Raw genomic sequence first — 25,984 nt, forward strand, 5'->3', positions numbered from 1 at the left:
CAATTACAAACAATAAAAGTAACTAAAAGCAGTCTTTTTTTACTTTTTTCTTATAAAACAATTTCTCATATTCTTCCTGTTTCTGTAATATAGCAATATTTTCTCGTAAAATTAATACTTTTTTTATGTAAAATAATAATTTTTTTAACGCAAAATGGTGACATTTGTCATATAAAATTCTGACTTTTATCACAATATTGCCAATTTTTGTGTTGTTCTTGTAAAATAGTGAAATTTTTTGATTAAAATTACGATTATTATTATAATATTGCCAAAATGTTACAGTTTTCCCATAAAATTGTGACTTTTGTCGAGTAAAGTTACGACTCTTTTCATAAAATTGCCATAAAATAAAAATAAAATATATGTTTATAGAGACATACTGTAATAACGAAGTAAATAATGAAGATGAAAAACCAATTACAAACAATAAAAGTAACTAAAAGCCGTCTTTTCGACTTTTTTCTTATAAAATTGAGAACAATTTCTCATATTCTTCCTGTTTCTGTAATATAGCAATATTTTCTCGTAAAATTAATACTTTTTTATGTAAAATTATCATTTTTTTTAATGCAAAATGGTGACATTTGTCACATTAAATTCTGACTTTTATCACAATATTGCCAATTTTTGTGTTGTTCTTGTAAAATAGTGACATTTTTTGAGTAAAATTCCGATTATTATTATAATATTGCCAAAATGTTACAGTTTTCCCATAAAATCGTGACTTTTGTCGAGTAAACTTACGACTCTTTTCATAAAATTGCCATAAAATAAAATAAATAAATATGTATATAGAGACATACTGTAATAACAAAGTAAATAATGAAGATGAAAAACCAATTACAAACAATAAAAGTAACTAAAAGCAGTCTTTTTGACTTTTTTCTTATAAAACAATTTCTCATATTCTTCCTGTTTCTGTAATATAGCAATATTTTCTCGTAAAATTAATACTTTTTTATGTAAAATTATCATTTTTTTAATGCAAAATGGTGACATTTGTCATATAAAATTCTGACCTTTATCACAATATTGCCAATTTTTGTGTTGTTCTTGTAAAATAGTGACATTTTTTGAGTAAAATTCCGATTATTATTATAATATTGCCAAAATGTTACAGTTTTCTCATAAAATCGTGACTTTTGTCGAGTAAAATTACGACTTTTTTCATAAAATTGCCATAAAATAAAATAAATAAATATGTATATAGAGACATACTGTAATAACGAAGTAAATAATGAAGATGAAAAACCAATTACAAACAATAAAAGTAACTAAAGCAGTTTTTTGACTTTTTTCTTATAAAACAATTCCTCATATTCTTCCTGTTTCTGTAACATAGCAATATTTTCTCGTAAAATTAATACTTTTGTATGTAAAATTATAATTTTTTTTAATGCAAAATGGTGACATTTGTCATATAAAATTCTGACCTTTACAACAATATTGCCAATGTTTGTGTTGTTCTTGTAAAATAGTGACATTTTTTGAGTAAAATTCAGATTATTATTATAATATTGCCAAAATGTTACAGTTTTCTCATAAAATCGTGACTTTTGTCGAGTAAAATTACGACTTTTTTCATAAAATTGCCATAAAATAAAATAAATAAATATGTATATAGAGACATACTGTAATAACGAAGTAAATAATGAAGATGAAAAACCAATTACAAACAATAAAAGTAACTAAAAGCAATCTTTTTGACTTTTTTCTTATAAAACAATTTCTCATATTCTTCCTGTTTCCGTAATATAGCAATATTTTCTCGTAAAATTAATACTTTTTTATGTAAAATTATAATTTTTTTTAATGCAAAATGGTGACATTTGTCATATAAAATTCTGACTTTTATCACAATATTGCCAATGTTTGTGTTGTTCTTGTAAAATAGTGACATTTTTGATTAAAATTCTGATTATTATTATAATATTGCCAAAATGTTACAGTTTTCTCATAAAATCGTGACTTTTGTCGAGTAAAATTACGACTTTTTTCATAAAATTGCCATAAAATAAAATAAATAAATATGTATATAGAGACATACTGTAATAACGAAGTAAATAATGAAGATGAAAAACCAATTACAAACAATAAAAGTAACTAAAAGCAGTCTTTTCGACTTTTTTCTTATAAAACTGGGAACAATTTCTCATATTCTTCCTGTTTCTGTAATATAGCAATATTTTCTCGTAAATTTAATACTTTTGTATGTAAAATTATATATTTTTTTAATGCAAAATGGTGACATTTGTCATATAAAATTCTGATCTTTATCACAATATTGCCAATGTTTGTGTTGTTCTTGTAAAATAGTGACAGTTTTTGAGTAAAATTCCGATTATTATTATAATATTGCCAAAATGTTATAGTTTTCCCATAAAGTCGTGACTTTTGTCGAGTAAAATTACGACTTTTTTCATAAAATTGCCATAAAATAAAATAAATAAATATGTATATAGAGACATACTGTAATAACGAAGTAAATAATGAAGATGAAAAACCAATTACAAACAATAAAAGTAACTAAAAGCAGTCTTTTTGACTTTTTTCTTATAAAACTGGAAACAATTTCTCATATTCTTTCTGTTTCTGTAATATTGCAATATTTTCTCGTAAAATTAATACTTTTGTATGTAAACATTTTTTTTTTAATGCAAAATGGTGACATTTGTCATATAAAATTCTGACTTTTATCACAATATTGCCAATTTTTGTGTTGTTCTTGTAAAATAGTGACATTTTTTGAGTAAAATTCCGATTATTATTATAATATTGCCAAAATGTTACAGTTTTCTCATAAAATCGTGACTTTTGTCGAGTAAAATTACGACTCTTTTCATAAAATTGCCATAAAATAAAATAAATAAATATGTATATAGAGACATACTGTAATAACGAAGTAAATAATGAAGATGAAAAAACAATTACAAACAATAAAAGTAACTAAAAGCAGTCTTTTTGACTTTTTTCTTATAAAACAATTTCTCATATTCTTCCTGTTTCTGTAATATAGCAATATTTTCTCGTAAAATTAATACTTTTTTATGTAAAATAATAATTTTTTTAATGCAAAATGGTGACATTTGTCATATAAAATTCTGACTTTTATCACAATATTGCCAATTTTTGTGTTGTTCTTGTAAAATAGTGACATTTTTTGATTAAAATTCCGATTAATATTATAATATTGCCAAAATGTTACAGTTTTCCCATAAAATTGTGACTTTTGTCGAGTAAACTTACGACTCTTTTCATAAATTACCATAAAATAAAAATAAAAAATATGTTTATAGAGACATACTGTAATAATGAAGTAAATAATGAAGATGAAAAACCAATTACAAACAATAAAAGTAACTAAAAGCAGTCTTTTTGACTTTTTTCTTATAAAATTGGGAACAATTTCTCATATTCTTCCTGTTTCTGTAATATAGCAATATTTTCTCGTAAAATTAATAATTTTTTTATGTAAAATTATAATTTTTTTTAATGCAAAATGGTGACATTTGTCATATAAAATTCTGACCTTTATCACAATATTGCCAATGTTTGTGTTGTTCTTGTAAAATAGTGACATTTTTTGAGTAAAATTCCGATTATTATTATAATATTGCCAAAATGTTACAGTTTTCCCACAAAATCGTGACTTTTGTCGAGTAAACTTACGACTTTTTTCATAAAATTGCCATAAAATAAAATAAATAAATATGTATATAGAGACATACTGTAATAACGAAGTAAATAATGAAGATGAAAAACCAATTACAAACAATAAAAGTAACTAAAAGCCGTCTTTTTGACTTATTTCTTATAAAATTGAGAACAATTTCTCATATTCTTCCTGTTTCTGTAATATTGCAATATTTTCTCGTAAAATTAATACTTTTTTATGTAAAATTATAATTTTTTTTAATGCAAAATGGTGACATTTGTCATATAAAATTCTGACTTTTATCACAATATTGCCAATTTTTGTGTTGTTCTTGTAAAATAGTGACATTTTTTGAGTAAAATTCCGACTATTATTATAATATTGCCAAAATGTTACAGTTTTCTCATAAAATCGTGACTTTTGTCGAGTAAAATTACGACTTTTTTCATAAAATTGCCATAAAATAAAATAAATAAATATGTATATAGAGACATACTGTAATAACAAAGTAAATAATGAAGATGAAAAACCAATTACAAACAATAAAAGTAACTAAAAGCAGTCTTTTTGACTTTTTTCTTATAAAACAATTTCTCATATTCTTCCTGTTTCTGTAATATTGCAATATTTTCTCGTAGAATTAATACTTTTGTAAGTAAAATTATAATTTTTTTTAATGCAAAATGGTGACATTTGTCATATAAAATTCTGACTTTTATCACAATATTGCCAATTTTTGTGTTCTTGTAAAATAGTGAATTTTTGTTATTAAAATTCTGATTATTATTATAATATTGCCAACATGTTACAGTTTTCCCATAAAATTGTGACTTTTGTCGAGTAAACTTACGACTCTTTTCATAAAATTGCCATAAAATAAAATAAATAAATATGTATATAGAGACATACTGTAATAACGAAGTAAATAATGAAGATGAAAAACCAATTACAAACAATAAAATTAACTAAAAGCAGTCTTTTTGACTTTTTCTTATAAAATTGGGAACAATTTCTCATATTCTTTCTGTTTTTGTAATATAGCAATATTTTCTCATAAAATTATTACTTTTTTATATAAAATTATTACTTTTTAATGCAAAATGGTGACATTTGTCATATAAAATTCGGACTTTTATCGCAATATTGTCAATTTTTGTGTTGTTCTTGTAAAATAGTGATTTTTTTTTTTTAAATTCAGATAAATATAATAATATTGCCAAAATGTTAAAGTTTTCTCATAAAATCGTGACTTTTGTCGAGTAAAGTTACGACTCTTTTCATAAAATTGCCAAAATGTTAAGCTTTTCTTGTAGAACTGCGACTGTTATTGAGTAAAATTCCAACTTTTATCATAATATTGCACAAATGTTCAGTTTTTCTTGTAAAATTTTGACTTGCGTTGAGTAAAATTACGACTTTTATTATAATATCGGAGGTCTCAAGAATGTAACAAATACAAGAAAGTGTGTGTGTTTGTGTGTGTGCATGTGTGTGCATGTGTGTGTGTGTGTGTGTTCTTGTATTTCTAGCCGTCTTGAGACATGAAGAAGGAAAAGTATCTTCCATATGAGGAGGTGTGAACAAGTGATGACATAAATCAAAATGAGGGTGGTCCCTTTTAAAAGTGCTCCCCCTCTGGTCAACATATGAAATAACAAGTGTGTGTAAGAAATTGAAATGCACCCACTTTGGCCAAAATTAATAAAAAATAAATAATAATGTATATAGAGACAAATTGTAATAACGAAGTAAATAATGGAGATGAAAAACCAATTACAAACAAACATTTTTTTTTTTTTACTAAAAAGCCGTCTTTTCGACTTTTTTCTTATAAAATTGGGAACAATTTCTCACATTCTTTCTGATTCTGTAATATTGCAATATTTTCCCGTAAAATTATTACTTTTTTATGCAAAATTATTATTTTTTTAATGCAAAACGGTGACATTTGTCATATAAAATTCTGACTTTTATCACAATATTGCCAATTTTGTTGTTGTTCTTGTAAAATAGTGACATTTTTTGAGTAAAATTCAGATTATTATTATAATATTGCCAAAATGTGACATTTTTCTCATAAAATTGTGAATTTTGTCAAGTAAAATTACAACTTTTATCATAATATTGCACGGATGATCGGTATTTCTTGTCAAATGTTGACTTGCGTTGAGTAAAATTACGACTTTTATTATAATACTGCCAAAATTCCAAGTTTTTCTTGTGAAATTGTGACCTTTTTCTTGTGAAATTCCAACTCATGGTCCCAAAGAGGTAGGCATTTTTCGGAGGTCTCAAGAAGGTAACAAGTACAAATAAGTGTGAGAGTGTGTGCGTGTGTGTGTGTGTGTGTGTGTGTGTGTGTGTGTGTGTGTGTGTGTGTGTGTGTGCGTGTGTGTGTGTGTGTGTGTGTGTGTAAGGCAGACATCACTGATAAGCGTAGTCCGCCTTGTTGTGCATGACCAGTCTGTTGTCCACAAAATAAAAGCTGTCAGAGCGAGTCTCGTAGGGACACTCCACCATCTGACGCACTGGGAAGGAAAAAAAGTGACAAATTCCATATTTAAAAACTGTTTTTTTTTTCAACTAGTGCAGTGAAACAACATCAGATGACCGTATTTTCCGGAAAAAAGTAGTTTGAATTTGCAGAATGATGAAATGTGTTGAAGGTGGAATGGTTTGAATCGGTTGAAAAATGTTGGTTAAAGTTCGAAAAATGGCCAATTCATTTTGAATGGGAAAAATGTCCCGGAAAACCTGGAATTCTGAGAAATCTGGGAATTTTTCCAGTTCAAAAAACAACTTTTTGTCCTAATTAAGAGGAATGTTTTGACGGTGGAACGGTTGAAATGTGTAAGGAGTAGTCGCCAGGGAAAAGGGTGGAAATGGGGCTTTGGAAAACCAGGAATTCTGGAAAATACTGGAATTTTTGGGAAATTGGAAAAAAAGTCGTCAGAATTTCCAGAATGATGAAATGTGTTGAAGGTGGAATGGTTTGAAACGGTTAAAAAATGTGGAAATGGTGGAAGTTTGAAAAATGGCCGATTCATTTTGAATGGGAAAAATGTCCCGGAAAAGATGGAATTCTGGGAAATCTGGGAATTTTTCCAGTTCAAAAAACAACTTTTTGTCCTAATTAAGAGGAATGTTTTGACGGTGGAACGGTTGAAATGTGGAAGGAGTAGTCGCCAGGAAAAAGGGTGGAAATGGGGCTTTGGAAAACCAGGAATTCTGGAAAATCCTGGAATTTTTTTGAACTTGGAAAAAAAGTAGTTTGAATTTCCAGAATGGTGGAATGTGTTGAAGGTGGAATGGTTTGAAACGGTTAAAAAATGTGGAAATGGTGAAAGTTTGAAAAATGGCCAATTCATTTTGAATGGGAAAAATGTCCCGGAAAACCGGGAATTCTGAGAAATCTGGGAATTTTTCCAGTTCAAAAAACAACTTTTTGTCCTAATTAAGAGGAATGTTTTGACGGTGGAACGGTTGAAATGTGTAAGGAGTAGTCGCCAGGAAAAAGGGTGGAAATGGGGCTTTGGAAAACCAGGAATTCTGGAAAATACTGGAATTTTTGGGAAATTGGAAAAAAAGTCGTCAGAATTTCCAGAATGATGAAATGTGTTGAAGGTGGAATGGTTTGAAACGGTTAAAAAATGTGGAAATGGTGGAAGTTTGAAAAATGGTCGATTCATTTTGAATGGGAAAAATGTCCCGGAAAAGATGGAATTCTGGGAAATCTGGGAATTTTTCCAGTTCAAAAAACAACTTTTTGTCCTAATTAAGAGGAATGTTTTGACGGTGGAACGGTTGAAATGTGGAAGGAGTAGTCGCCAGGAAAAAGGGTGGAAATGGGGCTTTGGAAAACCAGGAATTCTGGAAAATCCTGGAATTTTTTTTAACTTGGAAAAAAAGTAGTTTGAATTTCCAGAATGGTGGAATGTGTTGAAGGTGGAATGGTTTAAATAGGTTGAAAAATGTGGAAATGGTGAAAGTTTGAAAAATGGCCAATTCATTTTGAATGGGAAAAATGTCCCGGAAAACCTGGAATTCTGAGAAATCTGGGAATTTTTCCAGTTCAAAGAAGAACTTTTTGTCCTAATTAAGAGGAATGTTTTGACGGTGGAACGGTTGAAATGTGGAAGGAGTAGTCGCCAGGAAAAAGGGTGGAAATAGGGCTTTGGAAAACCAGGAATTCTGGAAAATCTTGGAATTTTTTTGAACTTGGAAAAAAAGTAGTTTGAATTTCCAGAATGGTGGAATGTGTTGAAGGTGGAATGGTTTGAATCGGTGGAAAAATGTGGAAATAGCGAAAGTTTGAAAAATGGCCGATTCATTTGAATGGGAAAAATGTCCCGGAAAACCTGGAATTCTGAGAAATCTGGGAATTTTTCCAGTTCAAAAAACAACTTTTTGTCCTAATTAAGAGGAATGTTTTGACGGTGGAACGGTTGAAATGTGTAAGGAGTAGTCGCCAGGAAAAAGGGTGGAAATGGGGCTTTGGAAAACCAGGAATTCTGGAAAATCCTGGAATTTTTCGGAAATTGGAAAAAAGTAGTCCGAATTTCCAGAATGGTGGAATGTGTTGAAGGTGGAATGGTTTGAATAGGTTGAAAAATGTGGAAATGGTGAAAGTTTGAAAAATGGCCAATTCATTTTGAATGGGAAAAATGTCCCGGAAAACCTGGAATTCTGAGAAATCTGGGAATTTTTCCAGTTCAAAGAAGAACTTTTTGTCCTAATTAAGAGGAATGTTTTGACGGTGGAACGGTTGAAATGTGTAAGGAGTAGTCGCCAGGAAAAAGGGTGGAAATAGGGCTTTGGAAAACCAGGAATTCTGGAAAATCCTGGAATTTTTTTGAACTTGGAAAAAAAGTAGTTTGAATTTCCAGAATGATGGAATGTGTTGAAGGTGGAATGGTTTGAATCGGTGGGAAAATGTGGAAATGGTGAAAGTTTGAAAAATGGCCGATTCATTTGAATGGGAAAAATGTCCCAGAAAACCTGGAATTCTGGGAAATCTGGGAATTTTTCCAGTTCAAAAAACAACTTTTTGTCCTAATTAAGAGGAATGTTTTGACGGTGGAACGGTTGAAATGTGGAATGAGTAGTCGCCAGGAAAAAGGGTGGAAATGGGGCTTTGGAAAACCAGGAATTCTGGAAAATACTGGAATTTTTGGGAAATTGGAAAAAAAGTCGTCAGAATTTCCAGAATGATTAAATGTGTTGAAGGTGGAATGGTTTGGATCGGTTGAAAAATGTGGAAATGGTGGAAGTTTGAAAAATGGCCAATTCATTTTGAATGGGAAAAATGTCCCGGAAAAGATGGAATTCTGGGAAATCTGGGAATTTTTCCAGTTCAAAAATCTACTTTTTGTCCTGATTAAGAGGAATGTGTTGACGGTGGAACGGTTGAAATGTGTAAGGAGTAGTCGCTACGAAAAAGGGTGGAAATGGGGCTTTGGAAAACCAGGAATTCTGGAAAATACTGGAATTTTTGGGAAATTGGAAAAAAGTAGTCCGTATTTCCAGAATGATGAAATGTGTTGAAGGTGGAATGGTTTGCATAGGTTGAAAAATGTGGAAATGGTGGAAGTTTGAAAAACGGCCAATTCATTTTAAATGGGAAAAATGTCCCAGAAAACCAGGAATTCTGGGAAATCTGGGAATTTTTCCAGTTAAAAAAACAGCTTTTGTTCTAATTAAGAGGAATGTTTTGACGGTGGAACGGTTGAAATGTGGAAGGAGTAGTCGCCAGGAAAAAAGGTGGAAATAAGGCTTTGGAAAACCGGGATTTCTGGAAAATCCTGGAATTTTTTGGAAATTGGAAAAAAGTAGTCCGAATTTCCAGAATGGTGAAATGTGTTGAAGGTGGAATGGTTTGAATCGGTTGAAAAATGTGGAAATGGTGAAAGTTTGAAAAATGTCCGATTGATTTTGAATGGGAAAAATGTCCTGGAAAAGATGGAATTCTGGGAAATATGGGAATTTTTCCAGTTCAAAAAACAACTTTTTGTCCTGATTAAGAGGAATGTGTTGACGGTGGAACGGTTGAAATGTGGAAGGAGTAGTCGCCAGGAAAAAGGGTGGAAATGGGGCTTTGGAAAACCAGGAATTCTGGAAAATCCTGGAATTTTTCGGAAATTGGAAAAAAGTAGTCCGAATTTCCAGAATGGTGGAATGTGTTGAAGGTGGAATGGTTTGAAACGGTTAAAAAATGTGGAAATGGTGAAAGTTTGAAAAATGGCCGAATCATTTGAATGGGAAAAATGTCCCAGAAAACCTGGAATTCTGGGAAATCTGGGAATTTTTCCAGTTCAAAAAACAACTTTTTGTCCTAATTAAGAGGAATGTGTTGACGGTGGAACGGTTGAAATGTGGAAGTAGTAGTCGCCAGGAAAAAAGGGTGGAAATAGGGCTTTGGAAAACCAGGAATTCTGGAAAATCCTGGAATTTTTTGGAAATTGGAAAAAAGTAGTCAGAATTTCCAGAATGATGAAAAGTGTTGAAGGTGGAATGGTTTGAATCGGTTGAAAAATGTGGAAATGGTGGAAGTTTGAAAAACGGCCTATTCATTTTGAATGGGAAAAATGTCCCGGGAAACCTGGAATTCTGAGAAATCTGGGAATTTTTCCAGTTCAAAAAACAACTTTTTGTCCTAATTAAGAGGAATGTTTTGACGGTGGAATGGTTGAAATGCGTTGAAAAATGTGGAAGGAGTAGTCCCCAGAAAAAAGGGTGGAAATAAGACTTTGGAAAACCAGGAGTTCTGGAAAATTCTGGAATTTTTTGGAAATTGGAAAAAAAGTAGTCCGAATTTCCAGAATGGTGGAATCTGTTGAAGGTGGAATGGTTGGAATCGGTTGAAAAATTTGGAAATGGTGGAAGTTTGAAAAATGGCCAATTCATTTTAAATGGGAAAAATGTCCCAGAAAACCGGGAATTCTGGGAAATCCGGGAGTTTTTCCATTTCAAAAAACAACTTTTGTTCTAATTAAGAGGAATGTTTTGACGGTGGAACGGTTGAAATGTGGAAGGAGTAGTCGCCAGGAAAAAAGGTGGAAATAAGGCTTTGGAAAACCAGGAATTCTGGAAAATCCTGGAATTTTTTGGAAATTGGAAAAAAGTAGTCCGAATTTCCAGAATGATGAAAAGTGTTGAAGGTGGAATGGTTTGAATCGGTTGAAAAATGTGGAAATGGTGGAAGTTTGAAAAACGGCCTATTCATTTTGAATGGGAAAAATGTCCCGGGAAACCTGGAATTCTGAGAAATCTGGGAATTTTTCCAGTTCAAAAAACAACTTTTTGTCCTAATTAAGAGGAATGTTTTGACGGTGGAATGGTTGAAATGCGTTGAAAAATGTGGAAGGAGTAGTCCCCAGAAAAAAGGGTGGAAATAAGACTTTGGAAAACCAGGAGTTCTGGAAAATTCTGGAATTTTTTGGAAATTGTAAAAAAAGTAGTCCGAATTTCCAGAATGGTGGAATCTGTTGAAGGTGGAATGGTTGGAATCGGTTGAAAAATTTGGAAATGGTGGAAGTTTGAAAAATGGCCAATTCATTTTAAATGGGAAATATGTCCCAGAAAACCGGGAATTCTGGGAAATCCGGAATTTTTCCATTTCAAAAAACAACTTTTGTTCTAATTAAGAGGAATGATTTGACGATGGAACGGTTGAAATGTGGAAGGAGTAGTCGCCTGGAAAAAAGGTGGAAATAAGGCTTTGGAAAACCAGGAATTCTGGAAAATACTGGAAGTTTTTGGGAAATTGGAAAAAAGTAGTCCGAATTTCCAGAATGAGGAAATGTGTTGAAGGTGGAATGGTTTGCATAGGTTGAAAAATGAGGAAATGGTGAAAGTTTGAAACTGACTTGAGACTGATTTACACGTACCATTCCAGGGGTTAGAAAATGGGTCTCACCTAAGCCCTCGGACAGTTGAGGGAACTCATAGATGTGTTCGCAGCTATTTCGGCTGTTTGGGATGCAGAAGCCAAAGTCAAAGTCGAAGGTCTTCAGGAGGCGGTCTCGGAAGTAGTGGCGCTCAATCATTCGGAAGTTGTTCAGGGGACGGTTACCGACGGTGAACTCCACCCTGGTGAGATGGAGAAGATCCCCGTGACCGAAGGAGGTCACCTGGTCTGGTGTGTGTCGTTGGTGTGTCGCGTCACTCACGTGGCTCCCACCGTCCTCAGGCGGAGGAATGCCGGGGTGAACTGGTAGCGCACGAAACGGCCCGCGATGGCGTCTACCGCTCGGTTTTCCTCGTCTTCCTCTGAAAGACACAAAAAGTGAATGGTGCACCCTGAGAACTGAGGAGAATGCATATATGTTTATGAGTTCTTTCTTTGTTCATAGCCATGTTTGGAGCAGCTAGTACTTTTCCTTTGTATAATCTACCAGTTTCTCTTGTCTTCAGAGGTCTGTTTAGTGTCTTCAACCATCGGAATGTGAATACAACCCCCAATTCTTCCTTATCAGTGTTGCGAGAGGGAGAGGTGGGGGCTTTCTTTGTGTGCAAGAAGTTCCGTTCAACTCGAGTAGCCGATATGAATGTATTGGTTAAGCTGATCTCCTGAAATTTCAGTAAAACTTGATAATATTCCGATTCTGTCTTGATGGTCCTTCTTACTCAGCATATATGTCATCGAAAGAACTTGGGATTGACCAGTAATTTAGATTCCCTGGGAGGAGGAGCTGGTCGATGCAACAGAACCCACTCAGTGGCCTAGTGGTTAGAGTGTCCGCCCTGAGATCGGTAGTTCGTTAGTTCAAACCCCGGCCGAGTCATACCAAAGACTATAAAAATGGGAGCCATTACCTCCCTGCTTGGCACTCAGCATCAAGGGTTGGAATTGGGGGTTAAATCACCAAAAAATGATTCCCGGGCGCGGCCACCGCTGCTGCTCACTGCTCCCTTCACCTCCCAGGGGGTGAACAAGGGTGATGGGTCAAATGCAGAGGACACATTTCACCACACCTAGTGTGTGTGTGACTATCATTGCTACTTTAACTTTAAATTACTTTAACTGAGAAGATCCTCACAATGATCCTGGGATCAGTTTCAGTTCATGTTGTCCACCAACCAGAACAGTTCTGGGCAAAATACGGCCCGCGGGCCACATGCGGCCCGTTAAGATTTTCAATCCGGCCCGCCGGATGTTCTACATAATTTTTTTAGACCTTTAACATCAAAACTGTATTTGCCATTATGATGTGTAGTGCTGTTTTTAAATTACCATAAGTCTTGAACTATAGAAAGTATTTCAATGTTCGAAATCTGCGCTTTTGGGTGTTATAGGAGTTATTACGGTAATCTACGTCACAGCAGCTCAGACCAGGAACAAACCAGAGTGGGCGGTGTCAGGTTCAAACACTGATGACATTTATTAAACGGACAAAGAAGCAAGGAATTAAACAGAGACAGAATTCAAGTTAGCTCATTAAGGAGAAAGGTCTGGGCTGTACTCTTGTACAGTCTTCCACCACGCTCTGACGAAAGATTGTACGCCTCCTCTTTTATTTGGACTTTCCCTGATTACATGGCAACAGCTGTTTCTAAAGGGACGGGGGGTCGTAAACAGCCGCTGCCTTTGGTCACAAAACAGTTAAAAGAAAAGATGCCTGGAGGGGGGGGGGGGTCAGGCCCTGCTTCCGCTCCGCTTTGTAGATCTCAGGTCAAGATAAAATCTTCCTGTGGATTACAATAGATCAAAGAAACCGACACCTTCATATCGCTTCCCATCCTACACAGTGGAGTTTTACAAGCCTTTTAATTGGTAAGATCTCGCCGGAAACTCATTGAAACACAAAGTTTTGTGATAACTTAGATACAATTATTCTGACAGGCGGGGTTTGTTTTCAGAGCAGCCAGCCCCGAAATGCGTGTCAGAAATGTTTACGTGACATCTTATTGTTGGTGTTTATTACACTTTGGGTTCATATTTTTCAGTTTTTTAAATTTTTGTTGTGTTTTGCTTGATTATAAAAAGATACACAACTATGGAGGAGCTGGTCTGAGAAGTAAAAGAGGAGCGACGTTCGTATGTTGTTGATATTATTGACTCTCACTATCATGTTAGATCCACTATGGACTGGACTCTCACTATTATGTTAGATCCAGTATGGACTGGACTCTCACTATTATGTTAGATCCACTATGGACTGGACTCTCACTATTATGTTAGATCCAGTATGGACTGGACTCTCACTATTATGTTAGATCCACTATGGACTGGACTCTCACTATTATGTTAGATCCACTATGGACTGGACTCTCACTATTATGTTAGATCCACTATGGACTGGACTCTCACTATTATGTTAGATCCAGTATGGACTGGACTCACACTATCATGTTAGATCCACTATGGACTGGACTCTCACTATTATGTTAGATCCAGTATGGACTGGACTCTCACTATTATGTTAGATCCACTATGGACTGGACTCTCACTATTATGTTAGATCCACTATGGACTGGACTCTCACTATTATGTTAGATCCACTATGGACTGGACTCCCACTATTATGTTAGATCCACTATGGACTGGACTCTCAATATTATGTTAGATCCACTATGGACTGGACTCTCACTATTATGTTAGATCCACTATGGACTGGACTCTCACAATATTATGTTAGATCCAGTATGGACTGGACTCTCACTATTATGTTAGATCCACTATGGACTGGACTCTCACTATTATGTTAGATCCACTATGGACTGGACTCTCACTATTATGTTAGATCTACTATGGACTGGACTCTCACTATTATGTTAGATCCACTATGGACTGGACTCTCACACTATTATGTTAGATCCACTATGGACTGGACTCTCACACTATTATGTTAGATCCACTATGGACTGGACTCTCACTATTATGCTAGATCCACTATGGACTGGACTCTCACACTATTATGTTAGATCCACTATGGACTGGACTCTCACTATTATGTTAGATCCACTATGGACTGGACTCTCACACTATTATGTTAGATCCACTATGGACTGGACTCTCACTATTATGTTAGATCCACTATGGACTGGACTCTCACACTATTATGTTAGATCCACTATGGACTGGACTGTCACACTATTATGTTAGATCCACTATGGACTGGACTCTCACACTATTATGGTAGATCCACTATGGACTGGACTCTCACACTATTATGTTAGATCCACTATGGACTGGACTCTCACACTATTATGTTAGATCCACTATGGACTGGACTCTCACTATTATGTTAGATCCACTATGGACTGGACTCTCACTATTATGTTAGATCCACTATGGACTGGACTCTCACACTATTATGTTAGATCCACTATGGACTGGACTCTCACACTATTATGTTAGACCCACTATGGACTGGACTTTCACAATATTATGTCAGACCCACGCGACGTCCATTGCATCCGGTCTCCCCTAGAGGGGGGGGGGGGGGGGGTCACCCACATATGCGGTCCTCTCCAAGGTTTCTCATAGTCATTCACATCGACACCCCATTGGGTTGAGTTTTTCCTTGCCCTGATGTGGGCTCTGTACCGCGGATGTCGTTGTGGCTTGTGCAGCCCTTTGAGACACTTGTGATTTAGGGCTATATAAATAAACATTGATTAATGATTGATGATTGATATTCAGTGTTTTATTGTTCATAGTTATTAATATTGTAAATTCCACTTTCTTTATTTTAATGTACATTTTTGGGTGTTCCATTCGGTAAAAAAAACTGTAACTGTTTTTAGAACTCTATCGGACATTGTGAGTTTTGGTCAATACCAAAAGTCACAATGAGCACTAATTTGTTCCTGAACATAAGGGACCCCAACACACATACTGTACAGCATATTTTTACAGTATATATAATTTATACACACATACACCTTCTCTCAATGTGGCCCCCCGAGTCACAATATTTGCCCAGCTCTGAACTAGAAGACACTTCAAATAGTTGGTCCTAAAACGGAGGGTGTGGGAGTGGTAGTCACCTGAATGCGGCGGTTTGGCGATCTCAAACAGGACAGTTCCTGAGTCCAGGTCTCGGATCTTGAAGCGCACAAAGTCGACGTTGTAGATGTTGTCCTGGGGTTTACAGAGGTAGCCTGCAACAACAGCAGTGACATCATCGTCTCAGCAAGACTCGCAAAAAGACTGTTTGACTCACTATTAGTCTTACTTACGGAACCACACAGGAAGTCCTTCATACCGACAGCCATGAAACTGTATAATGCATATGTTCCTTTTTGACTGTACTTGAATGTATAATAGACTGTATTTATGTTATTCACATGTGAATAATGCTGTATAATAGACTGTATTTATGTTATTCACATGTGAATAATGCTGTATAATAGACTGTATTTATATTATTCACATGTGAATAATGCTGTATAATAGACTGTATTTATGTTATTCACATGTGAATAATTCTGTATAATAGACTGTATTTATATTATTCACATGTGAATAATGCTGTATAATAAACTGTATTTATATTATTCACATGTGAATAATGCTGTATAATAGACTGTATTTATATTATTCACATGTGAATAATGCTGTATAATAGACTGTATTTATGTTATTCACATGTGAATAATGCTGTATAATAGACTGTATTTATATTATTCACATGTGAATAATGCTGTATAATAGACTGTATTTATATTATTCACATGTGAATAATGCTGTATAATAGACTGTATTTATATTATTCACATGTGAATAATGCTGTATAATAGACTGTATTTATGTTATTCACATGTGAATAATGCTGTATAATAGACTGTATTTATATTATTCACATGTGAATAATGCTGTATAATAAACTGTATTTATATTATTCACATGTGAATAATGCTGTATAATAGACTGTATTTATATTATTCACATGTGAATAATGCTGTATAATAGACTGTATTTATATTATTCATATGTGAATAATGCTGTATAATAGACTGTATTTATATTATTCACATGTGAATAATGCTGTATAATAGACTGTATTTATGTTATTCACATGTGAATAATGCTGTATAATAGACTGTATTTATATTATTCACATGTAAAAAATACCTAAGTGTTTGTTTATTGTGAGCGAACTGTGGTGCTGAATTTCCCCCAGGGATCAATAAAGTACTTTCTATTCTATTCTATTCTATTCTACTTTGTACATCAAGTCATTAAGTATTTTTTTTTTAAACATGTAATACAGTCATAAATGTGCTGGAGTGGTCCAACACAAGAAATATGTTGGCGCCAGTTAAAGATTCTCAGGAGTTCTTCACCTTTTAGACCCAACAAATTGGTAATCCTGCTCTTGATTTTTACTTTTGATTTTTTTAAATGGTATTCAATAATTATATCTAACTTACTTACAGTTTACAGCCCTGTCAAAATGATACAAAAGCATGTGTCAATCAAAAATTTCATTTTCCAAAAAATTTGAGATCATAGCATCGACCAGGGGCCGATAATTGACTTTTTTGAATTGAACGACAATCTTTGGCACATCTGAGTCCCATGCAGGAGTTCCAAGCGGGTCTCTTGTGGGAACACCGGCTCCAGTTTCCTCACCACCATGGTGGAAAATAAACCAATTTTCTCCCATGTAGCATTATCACTGGAGGACTAGAGGAAAAGGAATAGCTAAGCATGCTCAATGTAAAGTCGATTTTATTGATACCTAAAGTAGTATGACAGAGATTAGATCAATATTTTTCTTCTTCTTGTTCTTATTATTACAAAATCAAAAATAATATTATTTTTCAAATGTTGTTGTCATGTAAATAATGTGTCCAGGGACGTATTTCCTGAGTTTATAAACATAATATGATTTTTTTTAAAAAGGAAAAAAGATTTTGTGATGATAAAAAATGTTGATGTAATCATAGTAGTATCGACTAGATACGCTTAAAAATGAGTGTTTTATATGTAAAAATAAAGTAAAGTTGTATAAAGTATGAATGGATATATATACTGTATATATACACAGTGAAATAGGGCCTTGGAAAACCAGGAATTCTGTAAAATCCTGCAATTTTTTGGAACTTTGAGAAAAAGTAGTTCGAATTTCCAGGATGGTGGAATGTGTTGAAGGTGGAATGGTTTGAATCGGTTGAAAAATGTGGGAATTGTGCAACTTGGAAAAATGTCCCATTCATTTCAATAGGAACTTCCTGGAAATTTGGGAAAAGCGGGAGATTTTGGAAAATGATTAGGGGCATGCATGTCCCAAATGAGCTGAATTGGTTGGTGTTGGAATGGTTTAAATCGGGCAAGAAATGTTGAAGTAATAATTGGTATTAGGTAATTTCGGGAAAATCTGGAATTTTTTTGAAAATGGTAAAAAAAAAACTTGAATGGTCTGAATGAGTTGAAGTGGTTGGTGTTGGAAGTTTTCAAAACGGTCGAGAAATGTTGAAGTAGTAACATGTTGAATTGAGAAATGGTTTTACAGAATTCCTGGAAGTTTGGGAACCCCGGGAAATTTTTCCAGTTCAAAAAATAACTTTTTGTCCTAATTAAGAAGAATGTTTTGACGGTGGAACGGTTGAAATGCGTTGAAAAATGTGGAAGGAATAGTCTCCAGAAAAAAGGGTGGAAATAGGGCTTTGGAAAACCAGGAATTCTGGAAAATCCTGGAATTTTGTTTAACTTGGAAAAAAAAGTAGTCCGAATTTCCAGAATGGTGGAATGTGTTGAAAGTGGAATGGTTTGAATCGGTTGAAAAAATGTGGAAATGGTGAAAGTTTGAAAAATGGCCGATTCATTTTGAATGGGAAAAATGTCCCGGAAAACCTGGAATTCTGGGAAATCTGGGAATTTTTCCATTTCAAAAAACAACTTTTTGTCTTAATTAAGAGGAATGTTTTGACGGTGGAACGGTTGAAATGCGTTGAAAAATGTGGAAGGAATAGTCTCCAGAAAAAAGGGTGGAAATAGGGCTTTGGAAAACCAGGAATTCTGGAAAATCCTAGAATTTTTTTGAACTTGGAAAAGAAGTAGTTCGAATTTCCAGAATGGTGGAATGTGTTGAAGGTGGAATGGTTTGAATTGGTTGAAAATGTGGAAATGGTGGAAGTTTGAAAAATGGCCGATTCATTTTGAATGGGAAAAATGTCCTGGGAAAACCTGGAATTCTGGGAAATCTGGGAATTTTTCCAGTTCAAAAAACAACTTTTTGTCTTAATTAAGAGGAATGTTTTGACGGTGGAACGGTTGAAATGCGTTGAAAAATGTGGAAGGAATAGTCTCCAGAAAAAAGGGTGGAAATAGGGCTTTGGAAAACCAGGAATTCTGGAAAATCCTGGAATTTTGTTTAACTTGGAAAAAAAGTAGTCCGAATTTCCAGAATGGTGGAATGTGTTGAAGGTGGAATGGTTTGAATCGGTTGAAAAAATGTGGAAATGGTGAAAGTTTGAAAAATGGCCGATTCATTTTGAATGGGAAAAATGTCCCGGAAAACCTGGAATTCTGGGAAATCTGGAAATTTTTCCAGTTCAAAAAACAACTTTTTGTTTTAATTAAGAGGAATGTTTTGACGGTGGAACGGTTGAAATGCGTTGAAAAATGTGGAAGGAATAGTCTCCAGAAAAAAGGGTGGAAATAGAGCTTTGGAAAACCAGGAATTCTGGAAAATCCTGGAATTTTGTTTAACTTGGAAAAAAAGTAGTCCGAATTTCCAGAATGGTGGAATGTGTTGAAGGTGGAATGGTTTGAATCGGTTGAAAAAATGTGGAAATTGTGAAAGTTTGAAAAATAGCCGATTCATTTTGAATCGGAAAAATGTCCCGGAAAACCTGGAATTCTGGGAAATCTGGGAATTTTTCCAGTTCAAAAAACAACTTTTTGTCTTAATTAAGAGGAATGTTTTGACGGTGGAACGGTTGAAATGCGTTGAAAAATGTGGAAGGAATAGTCTCCAGAAAAAAGGGTGGAAATAGGGCTTTGGAAAACCAGGAATTCTGGAAAATCCTGGAATTTTGTTTAACTTGGAAAAAAAGTAGTCCAAATTTCCAGAATGGTGGAATGTGTTGAAGGTGGAATGGTTTGAATCGGTTGAAAAAATGTGGAAATGGTGAAAGTTTGAAAAATGGCCGATTCATTTTGAATGGGAAAAATGTCCCGGAAAACCTGGAATTCTGGGAAATCTGGGAATTTTTCCATTTCAAAAAACAACTTTTTGTCTTAATTAAGAGGAATGTTTTGACGGTGGAACGGTTTAAATGCGTTGAAAAATGTGGAAGGAATAGTCTCCAGAAAAAAGGGTGGAAATAGGGCTTTGGAAAACCAGGAATTCTGGAAAATCCTAGAATTTTTTTGAACTTGGAAAAGAAGTAGTTCGAATTTCCAGAATGGTGGAATGTGTTGAAGATGGAATGGTTTGAATTGGTTGAAAATGTGGAAATGGTGGAAGTTTGAAAAATGGCCGATTCATTTTGAATGGGAAAAATGTCCTGGGAAAACCTGGAATTCTGGGAAATCTGGGAATTTTTCCAGTTCAAAAAACAACTTTTTGTCTTAATTAAGAGGAATGTTTTGACGGTGGAACGGTTGAAATGCGTTGAAAAATGTGGAAGGAATAGTCTCCAGAAAAAAGGGTGGAAATAGGGCTTTGGAAAACCAGGAATTCTGGAAAATCCTGGAATTTTGTTTAACTTGGAAAAAAAAGTAGTCCGAATTTCTAGAATTGTGGAATGTGTTGAAGGTGGAATGGTTTGAATCGGTTGAAAAAATGTGGAAATGGTGAAAGTTTGAAAAATAGCCGATTCATTTTGAATGGGAAAAATGTCCCGGAAAACCTGGAATTCTGGGAAATCTGGGAATTTTTCCATTTCAAAAAACAACTTTTTGTCTTAATTAAGAGGAATGTTTTGACGGTGGAACGGTTGAAATGCGTTGAAAAATGTGGAAGGAATAGTCTCCAGAAAAAAGGGTGGAAATAGGGCTTTGGAAAACCAGGAATTCTGGAAAATCCTGGAATTTTGTTTAACTTGGAAAAAAAAAGTAGTCCGAATTTCCAGAATGGTGGAATGTGTTGAAGGTGGAATGGTTTGAATCGGTTGAAAAAAATGTGGAAATGGTGAAAGTTTGAAAAATGGCCGATTCATTTTGAATGGGAAAAATGTCCCGGAAAACCTGGAATTCTGGGAAATCTGGGAATTTTTCCATTTCAAAAAACAACTTTTTGTCTTAATTAAGAGGAATTTTTTGACGGTGGAACGGTTGAAATGCGTTGAAAAATGTGGAAGGAATAGTCTCCAGAAAAAAGGGTGGAAATAGGGCTTTGGAAAACGAGGAATTCTGGAAAATCCTGGAATTTTTTGGAAATTGGAAAAAAAAGTAGTCCGAATTTCCAGGATGGTGGAATGTGTTGAAGGTGGAATGGTTTGAATTGGTTGAAAAATGTGGAAATGGGGGAAGTTTGAAAAATGGCCGATTCATTTTGAATGGGAAAAATGTCCTGGGAAACCTGGAATTCTGGGAAATCTGGGAATTTTTCCATTTCAAAAAACAACTTTTTGAGGAATGTTTTGAGTAGTCGCCAGAAAAAAGGGTTGAAATAGGACTTTGGAAAATGAGGAATTCTGGAAAATCCTGGAATTTTTTGGAAATTGGGAAAAAAAAAGTAGTCCGAATTTCCAGGATGGTGGAATGTGTTGAAGGTGGAATGGTTTGAATCGGTTGAAAAAATGTGGAAAATGGTGAAAGTTTGAAAAATGGCCGATTCATTTTAAATGGGAAAAATTTCCCGGAAAACCTGGAATTCTGGGAAATCTGGGAATTTTTGGAATTTGACAAGGGAAAGCCCGCGATTCCCAAATAGGCTGAACAGTTTGAAGTTGGAACGCTTTGAATCGGGTGAAAAATGTGGAAGGTAGAGCTGGAGAATAATAATAATAAGTTGAATAATAAATGGGTGAATGTTGGTGTAGAAAAGCATCTGTGTGAATGAATGAATGAATGAATGAATGAATGAATGAATGAGAGAGGTATTATGATGCAAAATGGGCGCTCCATGGGGGTCAAACCTCGTGTCGCCACCCGCAGTCCGAGCACATCCTCCGGCGTGACGTGTCCGCTCCGTGCCCGCAAGTCGTCCTCCGTGACGGGCCTGCTGCTGTCCGCTTGGCTCCTGCGGGAGCGGAGCCTCTTCAGAACCGCTCCGCCCGACTTGCGCTCCCGCGAAGGAGCCGCGCAGCCGCCGGAGACCTTGTCGGCTTTGGCTCCGCTCATGTCTGCGTGTGTGTGGACGGAGTGTGGACGAAAGAGCGCGAAGATGGCGTCTGAGTGTCGAATGTGGACTAAATGAGCCAGCTCTGGCTTTTGTGCGCGCGTGCTTCACTGTTGCTATGGCAACTCCGAGAGTGGCGCCTGCGAGGAGGTTCTTTAACTGGCCACCAGAGGGCGACAGATCTTGTTGTTACATTACTAGCAGCGGAAGTCGTGTTGTTTCTATTACAGCACGTCAGGGGTGTCCAAACTTTTTCCACTGAGGGCCGCACACTGAAAAATCAAAGCAAGCAGGGGCCATTTATTTAAAAAACCAATACAATATATGTATAAAAATATATACATTTTGGCCTCCACTCAGGCTTGATCCCGGGGACCCCAAAGGGTTTTGGTCAAAAAAATGCGTCATTATTCAGTATTATTATTTTTATTATTATTCAAGTTTTAAATCTCTAGATCAACATTAGGTCTATCTGTCAATATAACGGTTTTAAAGATTGAAGTTGTATGCTCTTTTTGTCAAAGAAAACCATGTTTTTTTTTAATGGAAAAAACACAAAATATGCAATATTTTCACCCAATACAATTTTTAAGTGGAATATTTGAGATGATATTATAATTGGAGCCTTAAAAAGGTCAATAACTCATAACAACATTGATTTTAATTCATTAATATTTTTTGAGCAATGACACTTAAAAACAAATCACACTAAAATTATTGGGGATCCAAATAATTATAGTGTTAAAAAATAAATTGTATTTTTACTTTTAACACAATAATCTCGAGAACAACTTCAGATCTATCCGTCAATTATACGTTTTATTGTTGTTTTTGTTTTTCGTTTGTTCATTTTAGGCCCTTTAAAAAAAAACAGCTCAGTTTTTTATATGGCAAACACAAAATATGCAACATTTTCCCCCAAAATATCTCAAATGTGACGTGATTGGAGCCTTGGATAGGTCAATAATTCATAATGACATTGATTTTGATTCATTATTATTTTTTAAAGAAAGAAACAGCCTGCATGGCAGCTTTGTGTTATTAGAGTCAACATTGCGACATTACATTTCACCTGTTTGCTCTTTTATACCACTTATCATGTTTTTAATTGTTTTCAATCGTATTTTTAAACTGTGCCGTGGGGCCGTTAAAAAATGACCTGCGGGCCACAAATGGCCCCCGGGCCGCACTTTGGACACCCCTGTATTACAGCATGTGAATAAAGTCACAAATGATAACTACATATATACATATTTTACATTCTACAATAATTACTTTATTGAAGGGCTCACCTTTTCTCCTCCAAACATATTGCTGGGTATTGTGGCCAAACAGCTCCATTTGTGTGTTATCTGACCACAGAACTTTCCTCCAGAAGGTCTTATCTTTGTCCATGTGATGTCAGATGAAACTAAAATGTAGCTGTTTTTCCCACAATACCCAGCAATATGTTTGGAGGAGAAAAGGTGAGGCCTTTAATCCCAGGAACACCAAGTCTACCACCAAGCATGGTGATACCAAGTAGTTACAGGAGCATACGTTGGTCATAATTTAAGTTCTCATGTGTAATATGACTTTAAAAAAAAAAAAAAAAAAAGATTTTGTGACGATATAAAATATCGATGTAATCATAGTAGTATCGACTAGATACTCTCCTGTACTTGGTATCATTGCAGTGGATGTCAGGTGTAGATAGCGTTTGTTTACATTGTGACGCCAGTGAGCTATTGTATCCTCCTACGGTGTGTAGTGAAGCATGTTTAGCTATTCCTCATCCTCCAGTGATAACGATACTTGTAACAAACATACTTTATTTGTCGCCATGGAGGCCAGGATTAGTGATTTAGAAGTAGCTAAAACCGTTTCAGTGTTATAACTTCACCTTTATCTTTATTTTTTACACCAAAATGCGTCCATTCTCCCTTTTCTGTCTACTTCTTTGCCATGATTGTGTCCCATAATAGCTCATTTTGTCTCGGACACATTTCTTGAAAATTCCGCCTCTAAAGTCAAGGCGCACCTACTAACGAGACGTGTTTTGGTCGACCAGGACAAAAAAAAACCAGACAAAATCGAAAGAGGGTAAAAAGTAGGTGAGAAGTTTAGCCTGTCTCGTTTTTGTACTTAAAAAAAAAAAATTTCAGAAAAAGGCTGGGATTTTTTCGACATACGTTTTTTTCTACATATGTTTTCAGTATTCAGTGTTTTATTGTTCATAGTTAATTTTTTTTATTTTTTTTTATTTTTTTTTTTAGTTAATATTGTAAATCCCACATTCTTTATTTTCATGTGCATTCTGAGTGTCTCATTCAGTAAAAAAAAAATTAAAAAATACCATTCCGTTTTTTAAGGCAGCCTATCATAAAGTTTTTAGCATTTAGACATTATTGTGAGGTTTTGTATTAGTGTTCCTAAAAATAGATATACCGGCCCCCAGACACATTTTTTTCTCAAAATTTGGCCCCCCGAGCAGGCCTGGCCCTAACCAATCTGGCGCCCTAGGCAAGATTTTAGGTGGCGCCCCCCCCCCCACATCGGCAGTGAAGTGTATATACTCACAAGAAACCGAATAGCTTTGTCTTTGACCTTTTTTTTTACTTAAAGAAAGCAAATTAACATATTATATGAGAATGTTATGTTATGATTATCTTTAACCGAATCACAGCAGTGCTCAAATTAAAAAACAGCATTCCCTCTCATGTGATATTGCTTAATTAACATTAATGATGTGCACTTTAACAACTAGGCTTACAACTATACCTAATATATAAAGGGGTGGAAAAGTGACTATTACCTGCAGGGCAAACATTAGCTAACCAGAAGGCAATAACAATGTAAACAAAAAACACCTGCTTAAAAGATCCAATACAAATGTCCCTGAGGAATGTAAGGTGGGAGTACTGTAATTACCTAACGTTACATTATTATTTTCCATAACAATTTAGCCCCCTCCACAATATTAACCCGACGTTAAAACAGAACTAGCTATTTATTGATTAGCAATTGCCGAATCATGTAACATTAGCTTGATGCTGAAAAACCAGGTTACTATCACATTCTGTAACAGTCAAATAATTTCATGTAGGCTAACGTTACCTCCCTGCTACCTCTGTCTTTTTCTCGTTTCTCCTCCTCTTCTTTTCTCTTCCCTGGGCACCTGACCGTTTTGGCCGTTTTGACATCTTGTGTTGATGTTTTGATGTGGTGACGTCCATAAAAAGTCATGATACGGGAAGGGAGGGGGGGCACCGTGCGGGGGGGGCGTAATGTTGTAACAAATAATGTTTCTATTAAATAGGCTTTACTTAACATTTTAATTAACGTGGGATTATTTTTTGTATTTAGAAATAATAGTACCAACTTTTTTTTTTTTCTTTTCTTTTTTTCTCCAACATTTGTGGCACTGGCGTGGCGCCCCCTGATGGACGGCGCCCTTAGCATTTGCCTATACGGCCTATGCCACGGGCCCCGAGTCCAAAAAAATTGCCCAGGCCTGCTATAAACTCAGTCGCGGCGTTTTATTCTGAAGGACATGTGCACTTCCGGTGTGAGCGTGCGTGGCCATGACGTGTAACTTGACTCCGTGGTTGCTGCGTGGGTCGAGTCGCACCGAGGGAGTGTGTGAGAACAAGTCTTCTCGGCGCCGTGACGCCTCTTTTGTGGGAATGAGGAAAAAGACGCAGATGAACAGGCGAGACGCTGCTGGATAGCGCGACATTTTTTTTTTCCTTTTTAACTTCTTTTTTTCCCCAAGTTTCCTGAAGACTTCAGGTAAACATCAAGTTACTTTCTGGAGCAGGTGCGTGTACTTGAATTCGGGTTTGTTTGTCTCCTAAGGTTTGGTTAAAAAGTTGTACAGTTTAATGAACAGGTTTGCTTCTCGTCGCCACGCAAAGTTGACTGGTATGTTTATTAGTAACTTATTACCCAGCTCGTCAACTAGCTCTTGTTTTATAACGTCATTGTAGCCATTTCAAATGGACTTCCGGGTTGTGTTGGTGAGCTTTTAAACTGAAGGTCCTGGCCGACTTTTAGGACATGGGTGAAAAGTGCAGCCTTGGCAGGATAAGCCACAAGGTAAACAAAG

The 25,984-nt window shown here is 35.1% G+C and overlaps 2 protein-coding genes across 3 annotated transcripts in view; one reads left to right on the forward strand and one right to left on the reverse strand.

Annotated features, from left to right (window-relative positions):
- Positions 1-273: 273 nt before the first annotated feature.
- LOC133648216 (protein unc-119 homolog B-like) lies at positions 274-21,947 on the reverse strand. Its single transcript, XM_062044080.1, has 5 exons — positions 21,695-21,947; positions 15,650-15,763; positions 11,827-11,926; positions 11,574-11,746; positions 274-6,186 (listed from the first exon to the last, which is right to left on the reverse strand). The coding sequence occupies exons 1-5, from the start codon at positions 21,897-21,899 to the stop codon at positions 6,083-6,085; spliced, it is 696 nt and encodes a 231-aa protein (XP_061900064.1). The 5' UTR covers positions 21,900-21,947; the 3' UTR covers positions 274-6,082.
- Positions 21,948-25,473: 3,526 nt separating this feature from the next.
- The window catches only part of tnks1bp1 (tankyrase 1 binding protein 1), a 65,122-nt gene continuing 64,611 nt past the window's right edge, over positions 25,474-25,984 (forward strand). Inside the window, exon 1 of one of the 2 annotated variants that reach the window (XM_062044102.1) lies at positions 25,474-25,696. The gene's annotated coding sequence lies outside the window, so the exon portion shown is untranslated. The remainder of the gene's footprint in view (positions 25,697-25,984) is intronic. The other variant, XM_062044093.1, reaches the window with a different exon arrangement.

Source organism: Entelurus aequoreus, linkage group LG01 (genome assembly GCF_033978785.1).
Source record: "Entelurus aequoreus isolate RoL-2023_Sb linkage group LG01, RoL_Eaeq_v1.1, whole genome shotgun sequence".
NCBI lineage: Eukaryota > Metazoa > Chordata > Actinopteri > Syngnathiformes > Syngnathidae > Entelurus > Entelurus aequoreus.